A 21,374-nucleotide genomic window follows, 5' to 3' on the forward strand; every position below is an offset into this window, starting at 1 on the left:
TTGTAAGCTCAGGTGAGTATGATTGACAGGATGAAGCCGATTGTAGTGAACACAGGGTCTGATCCTTCACCAGTGACATCAGTGGGAAAACTTTGTGTCTCTAGCTTCCATGGACGTAGGATCAGACCCAAAATGAATTTAACTTCCACACTTTGTGCTCTGGATTTTTCTCTTAATTTCTTTCAAATTCCAGGGCCCACATTCTGGCAAGACTTAGAGGCACCCACCCAAAAGTCCATGCCCAGCAGAGGGAGCCTGGGACAGAAGACCACCCCTACTCCAACTCTGCAGACCCTCCATGACAGTATAACAGGTAAGGGCAATGAAGGGGTGGGACATGGTAGTCAGGCGTATGATCTTTCTGTCTATATATCCCTCCGTTTCCTCTGCCACCCAAGCTTCTACACCCAGCAGAGAGCTATGGGTGCATACCACATCTAGATTATTCTTGCTCCTGTCAGAAATAATCTCCACGAGGACTGAACATAGGCACATACATACTAGGGTGGAGATGGGGTGCCTATTTAGCATTGTTCCCAAATCTGGCCCAAGATATGGAAATGAGTGAATTTTTGTTTGGCTGGAACACTTTTTGTGGAGGTAATAATGTTGTACAAAGAGGGATATGTAAAACACTCTCAGCAAGATACATGTTGCAACTCACTCAAACGGCCTGATTAGTATGAGTGAAGGTGAGCCATCTGTGAAGGTGAGTCATTGCCTTAGAGTTTTACAGTAAGTATGAACATCACATCCTTAGCCACAAGGCAAGTATATCACAGGTATATTCTAGGGCAAGAGCACTGATGCAGGAAGAACAGCATGCTCTTAAGCAGAACTTCTGTGGTTACAATTATAAGAGCTTTCATACAGCTGCACTGTTTTATTAAGCAGAAAACATCCTCTCCACTATGTAGGGGAACAGCAAATCCCACAAGTGACTGCTCTCTTTTTTTTCTTACCTTTAATTTACTTGTACTTCATGTCCATTGGCAGCACAGCATCAGTAATGCTAAAATTTATCTTTACACCTATTGTCTTAGGTAAGATTATATCAGCAGCTCCAGATGGACCAGTTTTAGGAATAAATTCTACTTTCCCTTATCATTGACAGGAATCACATTTACATATTCTACTGGTGGAACTGATAATGCACAAGATGATTAATGTGCTTCGATGTACTGATACCTGTAGACTGTTTGATCAATGTCTCACGAAGAAAGTGTCTTTCATTCAGTACGCTTAGAGTCCAAAAACACCCTGTGATTAATGTAACTAAATGTTTGGGGTCAGCTGAAGCTACAGTTTCTGTTCCTGATTCAATATCAAACTAAAGAGAGGTCACAGGAGAGTGGATTAGTCATGTGAAGAAAAAGTCTGGGTGTGTGACTTCAGATATCAACTTAAAAAAAGCTACAGAACAGTTACTTCTACAGTAATCCACAGAGTTTTTCACTTCGTTGTTAAACACAGAGCCCAATGTGCTAAGTCTTTTAATATCAGGATATTTTCACTATACAAATTAAATGCGGCTGATTCAGTCCTCCTTGTTGAAGTCTGGATTTATTCAGATTTATTTATTACAGTTAGTAAACTAGGAAAATCCAAGTCTCTGAAGTTATTCCCAATAGGAAGTGTTACTTAAAGTTGGAACAGAACAGAATAAAGTATATTAGACTTCTTCCCAGTTTTATTTGATGTAACAAAAAGCATTTGGATTTTTTTTAAATCCACATAAAGTTAGATGCAGCTATGGAGGAACTCTCTCTGCATGTCAGTGGTTCTCAACCAGGGGTATGTGTACCCCTGGGGTATATACAGGTCTTCCCAGGGGTACACCAACTCATCTAGATGTTTGCCTAGTTTTACAATAAGCTACATAAAAAGCACTAGCAAAGTCAGTAAAAACTAAAATTTCATAGAGACAATTACTTGTTTAAATTGCTCTATACACTGAAATGTAAGTACAATATTTATATTCCAGTTGATATATTTTATAATTATAAAGTAAAAAGAGAGAGTAAACAATATTTTACTAATAATGTGCAGTGACACTTTTGTATTTTTATGTCTGATTTTGTAAGCAAGTAGTTTTTAAGTAAGTTGAAACTTGGGGTACGCAAGACAAATCAGACTCCAGAAAGAGGTACAGTAGTCAGGAAAGGTTGAGAGCCACTGCTGTATGTCACCCTTGTATGCCACTGTAACAATGTGGGGTGGTGCTGGGGACAGAATGGTGTGTGTTGGGGCAGGAAGGGAGTTCCACTAGTATACACAGACAGTGTTGGGTATGTTGCAGGAGTCACCATAACTTCGAGTAGCTCCTGATGAGCTCATTTATGACCGGGACTGTACTAATCCCTAGAGTAGCCCAGAATAGGGAAGACATTAAGGCCTGGTCTACACGGGGGGGGATCGATCTAAATTACGCAACTTCAGCTATGTGAATAACATAGCTGAAGTCGACGTACTTAGATCTACTCACCGCGGTGTCTTCACTGCAGTGAGTTGACGGCTGACGCTCCCCCGTTGACTCCGTGCCTCTCACTCCAGTGGAGTACAGGAGTCGACAGGAGAGCGCTTGGGGATCGATTTATCACTTCTAGACTAGACGCAATAAATTGACCCCCGCTGGATCGATCACTGCCCACCAATCCAGTGGGTAGTATAGATATACCCAACGATGCTTAAAGGCATCTTCATCCCCACTTCTTCCTAGCTGCACTTTCCTGTACCTGTACCTCCCAGAGAACCATACAGAGTCTCAGCCCTCATTTTGGAAATACCAGAGAGAGGCTTTCATGTATGTTGGTAAATTATGCTGCCACTACAATTAGTCTTTTGTACCCTGCATCTATTTTGTGGGGGTTTTTTGCGTCTTTTAAAAAAAGCTTTTAATGAAGCTGCAATCACAGACCGTTTGGAGACGGACTTGCATTTGGTTATTAATATGAACAAAATCTCTCCGTTGGTTGAGAATTGGCAAAAAACATAATACTGATAATTCCTCTGGTTTGGGTTGCGGGGTTGGGGGACGCGACAATGTATGAAAATATAAAATAACTTTTCTGTGGTAAATGCACCAAAATAGAAAGGGGAACCCACCACGTATTATATTCCAAACATGCACACATAACTACCCATTATTAGTGAAGAACAAGTCTAGAGAGAGGTTTGAGGCTAAATTGTGTCTGATTCTGTGCAGATCTTCTAGAGGAGAGAGCCTGCAAAAGGAGGCTTTCATCTCTGTGTAGCCTTACAGGGAAGAGGCATTTATCTCTCAGAGCTGGGATTAGTCCCATGCTCAATCCACGAGGCCAGATTGCCTCTCATGCTACTGAACTGCTTCTCCTTGTGGCTGAAGATCATGGTGCCACAGAAGAGCTGATTCAGGCACAGGCATTATACTGCCATTGGTGGTATTGGGCGGCATTGTCTCCCATTGCTGAGAACTGACCTGGGATCGTTCCAGAAATCAAGGAACTTAATGGCTATGATTCTTCCAGAGTGGCTGTGGTTGACTGTGACTACTCTATGACTTTAAGAAAAACTCTGTGACTAGCTTTCATCCCTAGTGATTAGCTTGCATGGGACATTAGGAAAAACTTCCTAACTGTCAGGGTGGTTAAGCACTGGAATAAATTGCCTAGGGAGGTTGTGGAATCTCCATCATTGGGGATTTTTAAGAGCAGGTTGGACAAACACCTGTCAGAGATGGTCTAGATAATACTTAGTCCTGCCTTGAGTGCAGGGGACTGGACTAGATGACCTCTCGAGGCCCCTTCCAGTTCCATGATTCTATGGTTACATCTCATTGCATTTCCAGGGCTACACGTTTATAAAGAACAGGCTGAAAAACTTGGTTTATGTCCTTTTAGTGATAGCTGAGATTCTCCCTTTATTTTTAAAGTACCCCAAATTGGGGGGGAGTGACTCAGCTGTGGGCTTTGCAGACCCCAGAAGTCAGCTCTGGAGGCCTAGAAGTGAAAGTGTGAGAGGTGTCAGGAGCAGACAAAGAAAGGATGGGGGTAATAGTCTGGAAAGAAGAGTAGGGTGTAGGATGGTCCTGAAAGGCAAAAGGGTTTAAAGGATAAAAGACCTTCGGCTAGAACCATTTTAGGTTCCAACCAAGGCCAAGAAGCAAGTCAGAAAGACATGGTGGAATGTTAGAGCCACCTTGGGAGAACAGAAGTACTGTGATTTCCTAAATTTTCTAAATCTAAAGAGAAATAACTAAATCTAGAAGACAAGAGCAGTAACCTTGAGGATAGTCACTACCTCTCTTCTCTGTCTTCTCATAACATTGGCTCCCTTAGCTCAGGAATCTCACCATGCCTAAAGTAATGCTTGAAGTGGATCCAGAAAACAAGAGTTTAGTTTTGTGAAAGGCTTCTGAAGTTGTTTTCATTCTGAGGCAGAACAAAAATGAGACATATGGAGAAAGAGACCCACACCAGAATAACCAACAGGTTAGGGCACTCACCTGGGAAGTGAGGAAACCCAGGTTCAAGTCCCAGTTCTGAACCAGTCAAAGTAGAGTCTTGAAGCTCTATATTGTCTCCCAAGTGAGTGGCCTACCAGTAAGCTGGCATTTTGCCCTCTCAGTTACAAGCTAGACTTAAGAAAACTTTCTGTTGACAATTCCCATTGAAACTAGTCTAGTTCCACAAATGTTTGGCTTCAACAAAATGTCATATTTTTTTGACCAACTGTAACACCCATGTTGTAATACATATCTTTGCCAGGTAGGATGGCACAAAACAACTGTTAAGCTGGCTTCACCAGCCCCTGGAGGTGATGCCTTTTGTATGGGAATCCCTTTCAGGACTCCTACACCACCCCTTTTCTGGCCCCCGATGCAAAGGTCTCACCAAGGGAAAGTGTGGCCTGGGCATCACTATGCTCCACTGATCCCAGTCTGTCGGAATGGCCTTTCGGAGGCCAAGAGCAGTGGCATAAATTAGCAGTCATATGGCTGCCCTAATTTACACTGGGGATTGGTCTGGCCATCAGACAGTCCTGGTACTAGGGAGGTCTGTAGAGTGACTGTCCCTTCCCTTCAACACCTTGAGCTACACTAAATACATCTCAACTGTAGCTGAGGCCTCTGCAGTGTTAGAAGTATTCATATATTTCTTTATCATAGAACCTTTTCAAACCCCATTAGCTTCAAACAAGCTTTACAATGTGTATAACTACAGGCAAAAGTGCCTATTTGCTTGCTATATAATGCAAGTTGTTTACCCCTTCAGAATGCCTGTGTTGAGATTTTTCCTTTTTTTTAAAAAAAAAACATGTCCCTATGCAGTATGATACAAACCTAATAAAAGCACAGATATTTAAATAAGCAACCACAGATAAAAATACAGCACTCCAACGCCCTGTTTTATAATTAAACAACTGATTTACAGCATTATAGCTGACAGTAGCTTTTAACTTAGGGAAGCCATAAGAGCCTCTGAGACCATATTTATTATTCAACAAAATATTCAAGATTAATAAAGGTATCTTTAATACTAATATAGCTGCAAGAGTTAATGTATGTAAAATAACTATTTTGAAAAGTATTATCAATAATTTTAGGAATAATGTACATGCATAATGAATGAATATTGCCCATGGGTATTAACTTGCATCTTGGCCTGATTTAGAATGGAGAAACTCTGCATTATAATGAAAGGTAGAATTATCACGTAGTATAACTGCTAGGTTTATCACTGCTTGGTAGGATCCTAAAACTGTCATCAAAATGTTAAAATTACGCTCACTTAAATGATCTATATAATACAGAACTATGTGCATATGGATTTATTACCTCAGAATAATGCAAACTTCCACAAACATTTTATAAATCAATGTTAATCTGCTCTAAAGATGTACATCAAAATAAAATGAAATGGCACTTTAAAATAGTATGGTCTCTAGGAAGAGAGCTTACCAAATCTGCTGTCTTAATTTAGAAATGGGATGAATTTATTTCCTCCTATTCTTGTCAATGGAAAGATTTATTTTTTTCCTATTAATCTCAGATATTTCTTAAATGACTCGTGTTAGATTTATTAAAGTGGAAAGAGTTTTTTTTCCTTTCTGTGAATTAGATGGGATTTTTAAAAAACCCACACTAAAAAGTGAAATGTGACTTCCATTCTTTTAGAAGAAGGTCTAGCTATACAGTGCAATGGATCCCCAAGGACATACTTAAGACAGAGTTACTCTCTTAAGAGTACAAACCAAATCAAATGGAATAATAAAATGGAGCTACTTTATACCGAGAATAAATATGTTGAGAAAATAAGTTTAATTTTGTAAACACTTTCTTATATCTAAGGAGTTTAGGCTAGATATTTGTTGAATACAAATGATTATATATTTAGTGAGGTTCAACTACTGTGTTAAAGATTTGTATTGCACTTTACTGGAATCACCACTAAATATGCTTTTAAACATCAGTTGGCATGTAAGAGCATACGGTGAGAGTCTTTCAATGTGTAATATAGCAATATTTTAAATTATATACTTCTATAATGAATTACATAAAATATGAAGAGCATGATAGTCATCAAAATCTTTTTCCGAATTCTTCATGGTCCAATCAGTACTATTTAATTAAAACTATTTGGTACTTTAAAAATTTGGCCTTGTTAAATTTATTTTGACACCTAAATCCAGCTTCAAGGGCCCTGATCCTACAAGGAGACTTCTCTATCCCATTTGGATCTCACTTCAGGATTCGGCCTAATTTTACAGTTCAGGTTCAGCAAATACAAACAGCTGCAGGTACAAAAGGTAGAATTGAAAGCTGTCTTATTAGCTGTTATTGCAAGGGCCTAACATACTCTTGGGTGCTAAAAAACTAGCAATGCTATTGTTTTTTAAAAAAAAAAGAGTGTCTACAACTGAGGTGACACATGCAACACTTAGGAGTTGGCTTTAAAAATGGTGGCCCTTCTTATAACCCGAGGTGTTAGGAGAATGGTATATTTGGTATAAACAAAGTATTAAAGTGAACTTAACTTCAGAACTTCAAACCATCTCCCAAATCATCAGCCTCAGCAAGATCTAGGAGAAGTATCATACATGACATATTCACATCTTATCCAAAGCCCACTAATGTCTCTACTGACTTTCAAAGGGCTTTGGGTCAAGCCCATACAATTAAATCTATGGATCTTTATTCATGATCCATACTAGGGGCTGGAGTTACCGTGCCAATAGTGCTCCTGGCAGTGATTTGTCTAAGCCAAGCACACTGTCCCCAGGAATGCTGGGACACGTAGGCCAGAGCATTCTGCTACAGTTTACACTATGCACTTGCTAACCCATCTCAAATGGCTGGTACAAAGAGGAGAGCATGGCCAAGTCTTTCCCTGCCCCCCTCCCTGCCCCTCTTACTGGTGGTTGCTTTGTGCAGTCCTTGTTCCAACAGACCTCAAGGACTGGCATTATGACTAGCCGCTGCACAGTGTCACAAGGAAAGAAAGCTTCTAGGTCCTTCTGTCCTCTTTTCCTTTCCACCGTTTTGCACCTGATTGGGGTTAATCATAATCTATGGATGGGTTATGAAATACTTCTTAATTAAAGGCTCATCTGGGTAGGCTTTTCCTAATTCCTCTACTGTGCTGTAGCTTAGTTCCAAAACCTAAACTGGTTTCCCTCTGAGTGTATAAAAAGTATTATTCTTTTTAGTATTTTCACAAACCTGTCATTCCAATAATATTTCAGCAAAATGTTCAACTTTTATTAAACCCAAACTAGATTTCACTTAAAAATAAAATCTTTGCTTGGATTCATTTCAAGCTACTTAGTTTCTTCAAAATCATTTGAGTATGTAGGGAAGAACACTTAAAAATTATTGCTGAAGAGGAGGAAGGTTGCATTGGGATGTCTTCTGAGAGATTGAGGAATGAAAGCAAATGGGAATGAATGAACAAATTAATGATTAAAGAAGATTTTTATTTATTTATTTATTTATTCTGGAGGCTCTGTCCAGCCTGGCCTCCCAGGTTTGAGTAATCGTTCACTGTCAACATATGGCAAGAGATTCATTCAATTAAGATTAGTGGCATGGGGGTGGGGGGAAGGTTTCACAGTTTACTTTCGATTAGCATTGTCTTTCCTCCTATCTCATAGTGATTATGACCCCTACAACCAAGATAGTTTAAATATATTAGATCATGAAAGTAAATCATTTGGCTGGTATGTATAAGAGCGAAGAGGAAACAAGCTTAATGGCCATTTATATTTTAGATGCTTTTTTTATTGCTTTGTAAAGAGCCTCCTTTCCATTTGCACATCTTGAATCTAATTTACTTATAATTGGCTCTTACTCAGATCCAAACACTCAGACAGCGGTACAGTGCTGGAACAAGGGCATCTGATACTGTATGCAATTTACTGCAGCAAAGTAGTGTAATTCCCAATCTTATTAATTTTGAAGGTGGATTAGTTTCTTTTCCTTTGAGTCTGAAGTGCTAGAGGAGTATATTAGGGACATTGTTTCTACATCAAAAGTTAGCAGGTAAATAAGTTTTAAAAATTAGCTAGAAATTTACTGTACCCATATCCCTTCCCTCACCACAAAACCATTTTCTGCTGGAGTAAATGGAATAAATGCTGTGGAAGCCAATGAAGCTGAGCTCATTTACACCAGTAAAGAATCTGGCTTTATGAGTTTTTTTTTTTTCCTTCCAATTTTTTTTTAACTTGCATTAGAAAGGAGAAGGAAACTAATCTCACTGTGTTATCCTTTCCACTATAGCAGTTCGTCCATTTTCCATGTCTCTTAGGGCTTGTTGACAGATAATTTGTACCACTTCAGCTATACTGGTATAATTTAAAGTGGTGTACAACATTCTGGTGTGGATATAGTTATACCACTATGGCAAGGGGAAGAGGCTATACCAGTGTCAAGCACCTTTATACTGGTATAACTGTATCCACACTAGGGGCTGAACTAATATAACTATTCAGGTTTAAAAAGAAAAAACACCACCTTAACTGACATAATACCAGTTCAAAAACTATGTGTAAATCAGGCCTCGGTCCTCTGAGAACTTTGCAATACAGTCGAACCTCAGAGTTACAAACACCTCAAGAATGGAGGTTGTTCGTAACTCTGAACAAAATGTTATGAATGTCTTTCAAAAGTTTACAGCTGAACATAGTCTTAATACAGCTTTGAAACTTTACTATGCAGACGAAAAATGTTGCTTTTAACCATCTTAATTTAAATGAAACAAGCACAGAACCAGTTACCTTACCTTGTAAAAAAAAATGTAAACTTTCCCTTTATTTTTTTAGTAGTTTATGTTTAATATAGTGCTGTCCTATATTTGCTGCTTTGTCTTTGCTGCCTGATTGCATACTTCTGGTTCCAAATGAGGTGTGTGGTTGACCGGTTAGTTCATAACTCTGGTGTTCATAACTTTGAGGTTCTACTCTATTAGCTTGTTCGCCAAGGGCTTGATTCTGATCTCACACAGATTTTATGAAGGTCTGCTTCAGTGGAGTCATTCCTGATTTACATTGGTATAATGAAATCAGAATCAAGCTCTAAAGCAAGTTTAAGCAGTAAAAGGTGTAAAGCACTCCTTTAGGAGTCTATGTAAATCATAAGTTCTTAGGGCCAGATCCTCAGCTGATTTAAAACTTCAGTGACACCATGTCAATTAATACCAGCTGAGGATCTGGCTCATAAAGTCCATGTGTACATAGCCTTTTATCTGTGCCTCTGAATTCATATTCCAATCCAGTCTGAGTACTAAGGGTAATGAAATCAGCAGTCTCAATTCAGTCCCTGGTAGCATTAATTCACATTACAAAATCATTATACATAATTTGACACTGTTGTGCACAGTTAGCATAGAGAAGAACTTGTTCCATGTCTCTGGGGACATGGGTCCCTATAGATAAGAATGGGTTTATGTGATGGGAAAGTGTGGTGAGAAGTGCAGCTGGCTGGTTAATAATGAGGACTTTGATGTTCAGTGTTGCTAGTCCCTTAACGCTCATCAAGACCAATATTTGTCAGAGTAAAAAAAAAAAAAATTGTAAAACTGTTTTCTAAAAGGGCAACTGACTAATATTTGCCTCGTGGAAGTTTAAAGATAAATTCATATTTTTCAAAAAAATATACATATACTCTATTTAAACACAAAAAATCCACCCTTTTCCATTGGTTTTCTAAAACATCATTGTAGGAGTTTGGAACATTTTTTTTTAATTTTGTTTATTTTAAACCAGGTTTAAAGTATAAATCTGGCAAATTAGCCACTTTCCTAAAGCCTCAATCCCATTGACATCAATGGGACTACTCAAGTGTGTAAGTGCCTACAGGATTGGTGCCTAAATAGGTATTTTGGGACAAATTTCAGATATGGACAAAACCAAGAGTAAGCTGTAAATCACAACCTCACGAGGTGACAGCTGAGCAGTTTTTATGGCCTACTTTACCACACCTTGCAATAATTAAATCTTTAATTACTAGTAAGGCTACGTTTTAGTCACAGGTATTTTTAGTAAAAGTCACAGACAAGTCACGGGCAGTAAACAAAAATTCACGGCCCTTGACCTGTCCATGACTTTTACTAAAAATACCAGTGAATTAAACTTGGGAAGGGGATGACCGGTTGCTTGGGGGGATGGGTGGGGGTTTGGGTGTTGGAGGCGAGAATGGACGGAGGGGGACAGGGAGACAGAGGGCTGAGGCATGAGACGGGGTGAGGTGGGCTCCCCAGAAGCGCTGACATCCCCTTCGCTCAGCCACTAGGCGGAGGCGTGGCCAGGCAGGCACCGCCCCCGCAGTTCCCATTGGCCGTGGTTCCCAGTCAATGGGAGCTGTGAAGCCGGTGCTCTGGGCAGAGGCAGCATGCAGAGCTGCCTGAGCTGCCCCGAGCCAGGTGCACCGGCCGCTGTAGAAGTCACAGAGGTTACGGAAATTCACTGAATCCGTGACCTCCATGAGAAACTCGCAGCCTTCATTACTAGTTCTATTTGACAAAATATGCATCCGATGAAGTGAGCTGTAGCTCACGAAAGCTCATGCTCAAATAAATTGGTTAGTCTCTAAGGTGCCACAAGTCCTCCTTTTCTTTTTGCGAATACAGACTAACATGGCTGCTACTCTGAAACTTGACAAAATATGTGATTGATCCTCCGTATTTGAAGGCTAAGGAGCAACTCTGTCTCAGAAAACAAGAGTGGTGATTACAATCTCAGTCCTAAAGAACAATGAACATATTCCTAAGCAACTAGTTGTAGCCCCAGTTTCAGTTACAAGTTATGCTCTTTTCGCTCTTGAAAAGCCATTACCCTCTAGTGTCAGATTGGGGCAGACTAGACAACTGGCTAGGAAGCCTCCTCCTGTAGTTACCAGGATCTACAAGCTAGACAGGGATCACTTAGCACTGGAATAAAAATATGAAGCCAAATGCTACAGAGCAAGGACTGGACTCAGCTTTTATCAAAGTCAGTGGAAAGATTTCCACCGACTTGAATGAGAGTTGTCTCTTTTACTATATGTTTTGGGGTATGGGGATGGATATTATACAGTCTTGGTTATGGCCTACTGTAGGCACCGTCACATGAATAATAAATAATAGGCTTGTAACCCTGATGTCAGACCACGTTAATAGCACAAAGGTCCTTGTGTTGGGAAAGTATGGGCAGCCTAGAACATTAATGTCACACAGTATTGCCAGCCTCAAGCATTCAAAAATCATGTCTCAAGCCCCACAGAATCATGAGATTGGCATAAAAATCAAAGTTTAATAGTAAACTTTGGGTACTTTTAATTTGCTGCCTGGCTTCTGAGTCTTTACTTGGTTCATATTTTCAAGCTTTTCTTTGCGTCCATAAGGGCTAGCAACTTACTTAAAACTAAAAGCTGCAATTCTCATGTAGTCTTCAATTCGAACAGCTGGGGCGTTCTGAAAAACTGCAAATAAAATTGAGACGTGCCATAAAGTCACAAGAGTTGGCATCACTGATACATGTTTTAGGAAAGTATTAACAGATGCCCTTGCAGTAAGTGCAGGGTAAAGATTTTTCAAAACAAAACTGGGAATTCTTGTTGAATAGATGATCATTCCAGAATGTGACTGTGTAGTTTCTAAACTTTTCTGCTCTAACTTCCTCCTCCAGGAGCCGTAGAAAGTGTCTTGGAGATATCTGGCTTCATTCACCATTCACTTTTAAATAGCGTAACAGTTTTATGGCTCTTCCTTTAATGATCACCTATTGTGTTGTGGATTGCCAATCAAGGAACACTTAATGACAAAACAGAATAATTTAACCCCTATTCAAATAACAATGCCCAGAATTGCCCATGTTAGTCCTCCTGACACAAGGGAGTCACAGAGAAAGTTTTTTAGCTGAATGAGGTAAATAACATTAACAAGCTATCATCCTATATCTCTTAGTTTCCATTTACAATAGGCTGACCTTTGAACTTTGAACTTTTTCTTTGACTGATCACAGCCATTATAACATTTGTGTTAGTCATTTAAAACTGCAGGTGTAGCCACTTTACAATGCCTAATAAAGTGTGTGGATGAATGTGTAGGCTTCACTGAAGAAGAGTCTTGAGATTGCTGGGAAACAACACAAGAATTAGCAAAGGCATTTCGAAAGGATTAATGTACCATAATTCTCTTGCTAGAGTGACAAGGCTAGAAAAGTGTTGTATTCTGCCTCTCACTTGTCCATTAAAGAGAACTTCTGTCAGAAGTACAGTGATCATTAGAGCTGGTCAAATCCCATCATCAATTCTCTGAGTATTCACTCAAATTTGAAAAAGAATTTGCATCATCCATGCTTGCACCCTTTCACTGCAAACAATTGAGCGTTCCTTTTTTGAGTGTGCCAGGAATTGAGTTTCAATGAGACACAGGTTTCTAAGCACCTAAGTCACTTTTGAAAGTGGGACTTGGGCTGCTAAGTCATTTAGCATGTTAGAAAATTTGCCCCTTTAAATTTTTGTGCTTAAATATTCACCACAAAAGTGAGAGAACATGGCATCCAACCAGAACAGTAACACTGCCATATGATTTGTGACCAATTACAAATTGTGATTCACAACTAATCCACACAGCTCCTATTTTGAATACTTGCAGTGAACTCGTTTAAAACAATCAATGAAAGGGGGAATTATTTGTGAATAATTTCAAATGAAAATGCATCTGAGGAAACTGATTTGCTTGTGGACAGTCAATGAGCCAAAAAGGAAGCAAATGTCTTTGAGAAAGTTATTTGCCAAAAATTATTTGTTCAGCTTTAATTATTGGTACTGCTTGTACAGTAAATCTACTTCAGGTGCAGTCCAATTCCTATTAAAGTGAATTAAAAACCAACCTGAATAATGTATTCTGTTCCATGCATATAACCCAATCTCAGGACAGCAAGATAATCCTCTAACATATGTTCCATGCAACTTTTTTTTAATGAAGCCTATTAATACCAACATGCTGTGAAAGACACATAAGCTAGAGGTGGGTGAATAATGCAAAAAAGTGTCATGAACATTGATTTGAATTTTATATGAATTCACTTTGTTCCTGTTTTCACCCCTTACATGTTTACTTCCTGCAAACATTCAAATGATTGATTTTTTTTTACTGTTAAAAACAGGAAGTGAATTTCAAATGCAAATGCATGGTAATACACAATAACAATACAATAAAGATATTCACAGCAATCATTTTCAGTTTCAACGTGCAAGTCTTCCTATCTGAAGTGGTATAGGCTGTGTCAGTAATGGAACAGAAACAATGTCTTGGGACTTTTCTGACCAATCACAAAAAAGCAACACCGCTCAAGTTTCAAATATTTATGAGCAATTCATTGAGTAAAAAACTGGGAAACATTTATCAAGTAACACATTCATAGAAACTGAAATCTGCTTGTGGATACTGTACAATCATTAGCGGTTAAATTAATCGAATAAATTATTCATTGTGAATCATTCACTCAGCTCTAATTTAAACAATTGAAATATTAGATTTTCTTAGTTTGCACTTGGAAGCGATCTAATGCTTTAGGTTATTAATATGTAATTATAGTTAATCTAGTGTAAAGAAAATAATAAAAATTGATCAAATGCTATTTTTAAGTACACTCTTGCAATCTTTATTCAGTTCATGGTGGATTTGGAACTTTTAAATCTTTGTGATTTTAAAAAGAAATGCATGTCAGCTAGGATTATTTTCATTTACACCCAATAGAAGTCTGGCTATAAACACAATGTCAAACCATTTGAACATCATACATTAAATAAACCAATTTATGGAATCTTTCCCATTGTCTAAATCTTTCATGATGAAAATTCAAAGCAAAAAAAAAAGTGGGTTTTTTTTGTTTTTTTGTTTTTTAAGTGACACTGCGCACACACTCGTCTGGCCTTCTGAAATGAGTTGGGGTTTCTAGCACACACAAGCCAGAGCCCCACCATCACAATTAGTGCTGTTTGGTGCCCCTTCTGACAATCTCAACAGAAATGCTAAGGATTGAATGAACACAGAAAAATAATTATCTGTATTCTTAGAGCGATCAGAAAAGTTTGTCACTGCCTCTGCTGTGCCTATTGCCTGGGGAAAATAAAGGCTTTCAGCCTCTAGGGCTGTCATGCCAGAATCTTACCTCATCCACTTCCCCTCTACCACAGGGATGGCTAAAGTTGTTCCTGCAGGAGGGCTCGGGTAATAGCATTCCCACTTTCAAGTAAGGCCTAATAGGGTAACACCTTTCACCAGCATTAAAATATGCCAGAGAAAGAGAACTTGACCACAGTTCCACTGAAAAACAGGCTACATCAATGCCAACAATTCTGTAAAGTCTCGGATATAAATTTACTGATGTCAGATGAGGAAAATCTGAGCAGAATTTTCTTCAGATTTCTGTTCATCCTAGAGTCTTATTCCATTCAACACGCACACAAAAAAGCATCCAAAAGTCTAAAGGAAACAATTACAGATCTACAATATAGGATGATGGATACTTCAAAAATAGGAAAATTACCTACAATTGCTGTTTCTCCCCCACACCCCCTCTAGTTGCGCAGTATCTCTTTCAATAGCTAATGAGCAGCGGCAGGAGGCGAAGGAAGGGTAAAAAAATACTATCCTGTGGCTGAGGGTCCCTTTGGTTGCAAAATCTTGGACTAAGTATTTCAGTTCACCCAACACACACATTACAAGGAAGGTGTTCTCTTAAGATAAAGGAAATATAAGAGGAGAAATTAACATCAAATATACTGCAATAAAAAACTACTTAAATTCTCCTACCCGCTTTTAGAAGCCCAGAAGCAGCCGACTTCCGAGGTAGAACTCTCCATTCAATATTTTCGTAGAGTCCCAATGTTATACCTCTCCTAAAATATCAGTAGTTGAAAATTGCAACACTGAAAGTAAAGCTCCAATATTGCCCAGTTCATAACTCAGTACTCCCCTACAATGCAAAGAAATGCATCATCATCACATAAGATTTTCAACCTTCGCTTTACTTTGGGCATTTGTGGTTGATGTCTGTTACCAGTTCACAACTCCCATATTTTAGAGAACATCTTGGTTAAATATGCAGACATGTTTTAATTACATGGGTTGGGAAACTTGTTTATCTCCTTGCCTTGGTTGCAAGCATTTGTTATCTTTGGTGTGAAATTTAGGCTGACAACAATTGATGCTTCCTATCCAGCAGCTCTGCAGTGCTCTTACAGGGAAACTGTGTAATTCCTAGCATGCAGCTAAGTAGGCCCTGGGCCTTACTGTCACTCATTATGTGAGTGGTAGAAGAGTGGCACCAGCAGCTGACAAACTCACTGGTGCCTCCAGAGAGGCTCCCATGATAAAGCATCCTGCGTTGTACTGTAATCAGCTTGCTATACATGCATTACTTCCTAATGAGAGCCGTGTTTAAACAAGTGTATAGAACACATCTGTCCGGACCCTGGGATTTGAATCTGTGTGACCAATTCAGCATCTGAAAGTTAAATTAATGGTAAAGAGTTTAATTGTGAGTAAACAATACCACATTAAGGAGCAGTAAACACAGCAGTGGGGACTAAAAGACTGAGTATTCTATCACAGATGGGGCTGCTTCGGTGCTTTCATTAATGATCTTCCCCGTCTGTACCTTACAACTGTGTCTTTGGCACTGTTCTTCATTTAAATGGACTTTTTCCTTTTCCATCTCTTGCCTCTGCCTCAATATCCTTGCAAATACATTCTGTGTGTGTGTGTGTGTGAGAGAGAGAGAGAGAGAGAACAATATTCTGTAACTAGACTTTACAGATCTATCACAAAGGCACTTTGATTTGGCTTATAATGGTATTACAGGCAAATGCTGTTTGGAATTAAATAGTGCCTGAAACTGGTCATTTCAAAACAGCCACTGCACATATGTACACAGTAATAGAGATGGATGTGCCACCGCGAGGAACTTGTAGCGGCAGCTTCAAGAGCTTGTCTAATATTCAATGACCATATTACCAAAAATCACTTTCCTTTGAACATTTTCACTGCCTATGTGTTTACATACACACGTGTGCATATGCAGCGAGTTGGGCAGCCTGGTTTTGACAAAGATTGAAACTGAAAGCTAGGCCGTCCTGACTAGTAATCCTGGCTCTGCTGATGACTTGTTATGTGACCTTGAGCAAGTCACATAACCTCTCTGGACCAAATCCATCCCTTTTGAACTAGATTGAAGTTAATAAATTACATCAATGGCTAATTTGGCCCTTTGTCTGTTTTTGCATTTGTAAAATGGGAACAGTAATTCTTGTTTACATCAAAGGAGGTTGTAAGGATTAATTGTCTGCAATTGTTTGAAATCATAAAACACTGCATAACTGTTACATACTAGTACACTGATGGAGATTGGGGGGGGGTGTTTCATCTTATTTCCATGGTTTACCTTTTAAGTCCATTCTCACAGTCTATTGATTTTTGTTTCCAGCTGGTATATGAATGGCAGCCTCTATTAAGATAATGCTGAACTGTCACCTAAGTCAGAATCACTATGCAGTGCTAAGTGCGTGGAGCTCTGCTGTTTGATGGTGCATGTTTCTCTCTCCATGGAATGCCTTAGGAAAATGCAACCTCTTCTGAAGAAAGAGTGGGTGGGCTTCTAAACTGCTGCCCTGCATGATGTCCAGTAGGAGGATCTCCTTTCAGACAGCAAGATGTATGAGCTGTCATCAATTTCCCTCATATTCTGCCATGCGGGACTCCAATAAGATGGCCAAAGGACAGTTCTGGTTGATTTAACACAAGATAAAGATATACAAAAGGTGATTTCAGCAAAGAAAATTGTCAATGTGGCAAACTATTTGAGACCTTATTCTGGAAGCACTAGTCAATTAGTGTAACTTACATTCATGAATAGCATCTAGCTACTGAAAGAGTGAGTAACAACCACTTTAAAACACTCAAATGTCTCATATTATTATTTAAACTTTTAGTTAATTTACCCTATTACTTGTACCAACAGCTAATCAGAGTGTGACCGCTTCTGAGCAATGTGTCTTAAAGGCATTTTTGAAACCAACATAAATGTCTATTATTTTATTCAGTGTGTGACTCATAACATGCTGACGCAGAAGGGCCAAATTCACTTCTGGCATAAGCTGGCATCATTCAGTTTAAATCAATGGCAATGCACACACTTATACCCGTCTTTACTTGGGGTGCTTTGTATTTAGAGATTCTTTTTAATTTATGAATTATTACATATGAAAGAGGGCTAGCTTAACAACCCAGGAGAATGACATGGTTTAGCTGTAGGACAGATGCAGCATGAGCAGCCATATTATACAGTTATTCTGGTTATTGTATCATAACCAACAGGTTTCAGAGTAACAGCCGTGTTAGTCTGTATTCGCAAAAAGGAAAGGAGTACTTGTGGCACCAAGCTAAAGAAACCAACCCAACCCCTCCTCCCCCCCGCCTTATAAGTGGCATCCATGATGGGTAAGGACTGATTGAGCAGGGAAACAAAACTCTGCCCTTGAATTTAGGTTGGGTGTATACCAGACAAATGTGAAAAAAAAAAAAATCCACCAGTGCCACTCCCAGTTCAACTGTCCCAATGGCTGCATTAGGAAATCTGCCACTGGAGCTGATGCTGGTTTGCTTCTCCAGCGGCAGCCCTGATCTAGGCACGATTCCAGTGGTTTCTGGTGTTACCAACATCCTTGTCTACAGATGCACTCCCATCACTGCCACTGCTGGTATAGCTCAACTGATGCATTGTTGCTAATATCCCTTCGTGCAGACCAAGCCTAGGCATGGAGACATAGTTTACTTCCCTGCACATTCAGTCCTCAGCCTCTATGATGGGACTGCCATCATGTCCCCTTGGGTTTTGTGACCTGGATAGTTGGCCACAAGGATGGGGACTGTCACCTCATTTAACTTGGCCACTGAACAAACAGCCAGAAGAAGGTAATGACTTATAATTAGGCTTAACTTGATCCAGTAAATGATGAAGCCAAAGGTACCATACCCCATTGCTTTGTCCCAGCCAGTCTCCTATATGGTTGATAAAGGTATTAAAGGGGTGAATCTCCAAAATTAAAACTCTAGTATCAAGCTTTTACAAAGCTGAGGGATGCAGCCGGGAGAAAGAGAATTAATCAGGTTTCCTCTTGAAGCTGAAAACTTGAACTGATGATATGAAAAGAGAGACATCCTTACGGACACTTGAGCTTTGCCTTTATGTTCTTCAGTTTACTTAGTCTGCATCTTATTATATCATTAGCTCTTTACTTTTTAATGAATGTAATCCCACAGTAAGCACACTACACAATCTGTCCCCAGAAATGATCTCCCTCTGTCCTTTTGTAAAAACCCTCTGACAAACAAACAACTGATCCATACTTGACACATGTATCCCTGTAACTAATACAATTTGCCAAAGGGCAAAAAAACTCTATGCTCTATTTATTTGCCTTGTTGCTGAGTAATCTCAACTCTGATGACTAAAGTCAAGCAGTGAGCGATGGGGAGATGGCATGCTTCACCTAAACTCACCCCCACTGCAAGCAATGGAGCTGCCATCTTGCTAATCAGCTTTCATTTCGCTCTCTCACAGCCTCATAAGCAAATAAAGACGGACTTGGTGTCAGAAATAGCAGTATTTAACTGTAGAGTTTAAAAAGTATGGTAATTAAGAGTGCCACAAGTCACAGGTGTGTACAATCCTAACAGATTGTAGGGTTTGTCTTTTTGAACCTCTCAGCACGTTTAGAAACTGGAGGCAAACAACAAAAGGTGTTAATAGCTTTATGGGGAGCACCATGCTGATAGATTACCCATTATGGTTACCCACTCACAGTGAAATGGCAAATAGGTTTGATCAATTAGATTTGAATGTAAAGTGGGGTTTGAAAAAACAGCAATGAGCGGAGAGAAGACCTTTTGTTGCTAATGTGTCTGAAAAAAGCACTTAATTGAGGTCATAATAATATTAGTAGTTATCTCCATCAATAATTTACCCTTATTTATTACTGCATGGTAAAGTCCTGTCAAACAGGAATGGTTCCGGCTTTGTTATACATGTTAACATGAAGCTAGCTGTTGGATGATTGGTATATATTTCACCAGCTGCTCAAGACTGTGGGATAGCAAGAACTAATGATATTCTTTCTTGGGTCTTGCATTATACAACAGTTAATTTGCTGTATGCAGAAATATATGTTACAGATACAATAGTCCTGCATAAAGTATGTGTAATAAAAAAGCATTATATCCGAAACAGTGACTGACTAATCTTGCCTGAACTATCTATCATAAGGAAAACAGTTTCAATTCCTGCATGATTTAGTTTCCGTACAGCAGGAGTAACATAAATTCTGTCTCTTCACACAGTTCTAGTCACCTGTGATTAGTTATCCTAAAAAAAAAAAAATCTAAATGAACGTATAATTGTACAATTATAGATGCTAACTCCAGTGTTAAAATTTAAAATGTATTAGTCTCATAAAATGCCCCATTAATCTTTGTATCTTAAAGGACATAGCTGTCCTGTAATGAGGCAAATGTAGGAAATATGTGTGTGTGATTGTGGGTGGGAGATGTTTAGTATTATTTTATTCTGAGAATAATTTCATTCCCTTAAAATATGTTTACCAAACTTGTCAGTGACAGAGTCCATTATAATTCACTGGTCATTAACTATGGAGAGAAACTGTTTTGAAGAGATTAGTTTTTCTTATAACCTATATTCATGAATTTATAAAACCAACTTCTGTAGGTGAGAGCGACAAGCTTTTGAGCTTACTCAGCACTCTTCGGAACCTGAAGACAAGCTCTGTATAAGCTCAAAGCTTGTCTCTGTCACCGACAGAATTTGGTCCGATAAAAGATATTACCTCCCCCACATTGTCTCTCTAATATCCTGGGACCATCAGGGCTACAACGCTGCATGCATTCGTGGATTTATAACATCCATATAATTACTGACTGGAACTGTATCAGAAAGGTTGGGCTGGAATAGTCATCCAGCCCTGTCAGTTAATGACGGCTACTGCCACTGCTCTCATTGCAGGAAATGTTTTATTTTAAAAAACACAGCCCACATGTAAAAAACCTAGCTTACCGGAGAGGGTCAAGTGATGGCATGAGCCACTGTAGCATTTGGTGCTGACAGTAAGGAAGACCAACTTTGAGGGTGGAGCAAGTATTCTGGGTTGCAGACCAATGGAGGATATGCGCATGGAAGGAGGTGATGTATTCTGTCTATAAGCAGGAGGGAGCCAGCATCTCCCTTGGAGAGCTAATCCATTTGGCAGCTTTGAGAGGGCTTCTTGAAGGAGCTAAAGTAGAAAGACACAATGGCCTGGGAGGCATTAAAACGGAGGAATTAAAACTGTTAAATTGCACAGAGGGATTCTTAACCTTAGCTCTTTGGCAACATAATGTTTTCTCCTTCAGATGTTCTATATACATTCATTCCTCTGATCAAGCTGCTGTAATTATGTAGACCAATTCCTTGAGATATGCACACTACTGAGAAGTGTCTATAAAATGATAAAAAGAATGTCACTCAAGTTAGCCTTTCCTTCCCCTCCCCCACAGCCTTCCCTATTCAGTAGCCTTTTTGGTTGTGGAACTGAAATGCACATCTGGATTCAGTAAATAAAACCCTTTGAGTTTGGAGATGCAACAGCTCAGGGCAAGCCTTCATTTGGAATTGGCTCTGTGGAGCTTCCCAACGAAATCTGAATGAGAAAGGCAAAGATGCATGCTATTTAAATGGACAAGCAACTGTTCAAAATTATTTTAAACTGAGGACCATTATTGTTTGCCCTGAAGCTTTAAGTAGACGTGTGTTTTCCTTATTCTTTCCATGAAACACAAGTTATCCTGAGGCTCAACAAA

General features: G+C 39.2%; 1 protein-coding gene across 1 annotated transcript in view; it reads left to right on the forward strand.

Moving 5' to 3' along the window:
• The window catches only part of LOC311529217 (uncharacterized protein), a 210,995-nt gene that overhangs the window by 153,982 nt on the left and 35,639 nt on the right, over positions 1-21,374 (forward strand). Inside the window, exon 3 of the mRNA XM_084645010.1 lies at positions 194-313. Coding sequence (XP_084501136.1) covers positions 194-313 — 120 coding nt within the window. The remainder of the gene's footprint in view (positions 1-193; positions 314-21,374) is intronic.

Source organism: Lepidochelys olivacea (assembly GCF_965140295.1).
Source record: "Lepidochelys olivacea isolate rLepOli2 genome assembly, chromosome: 12".
In the NCBI taxonomy this organism is placed as follows: Eukaryota; Metazoa; Chordata; order Testudines; family Cheloniidae; genus Lepidochelys; species Lepidochelys olivacea.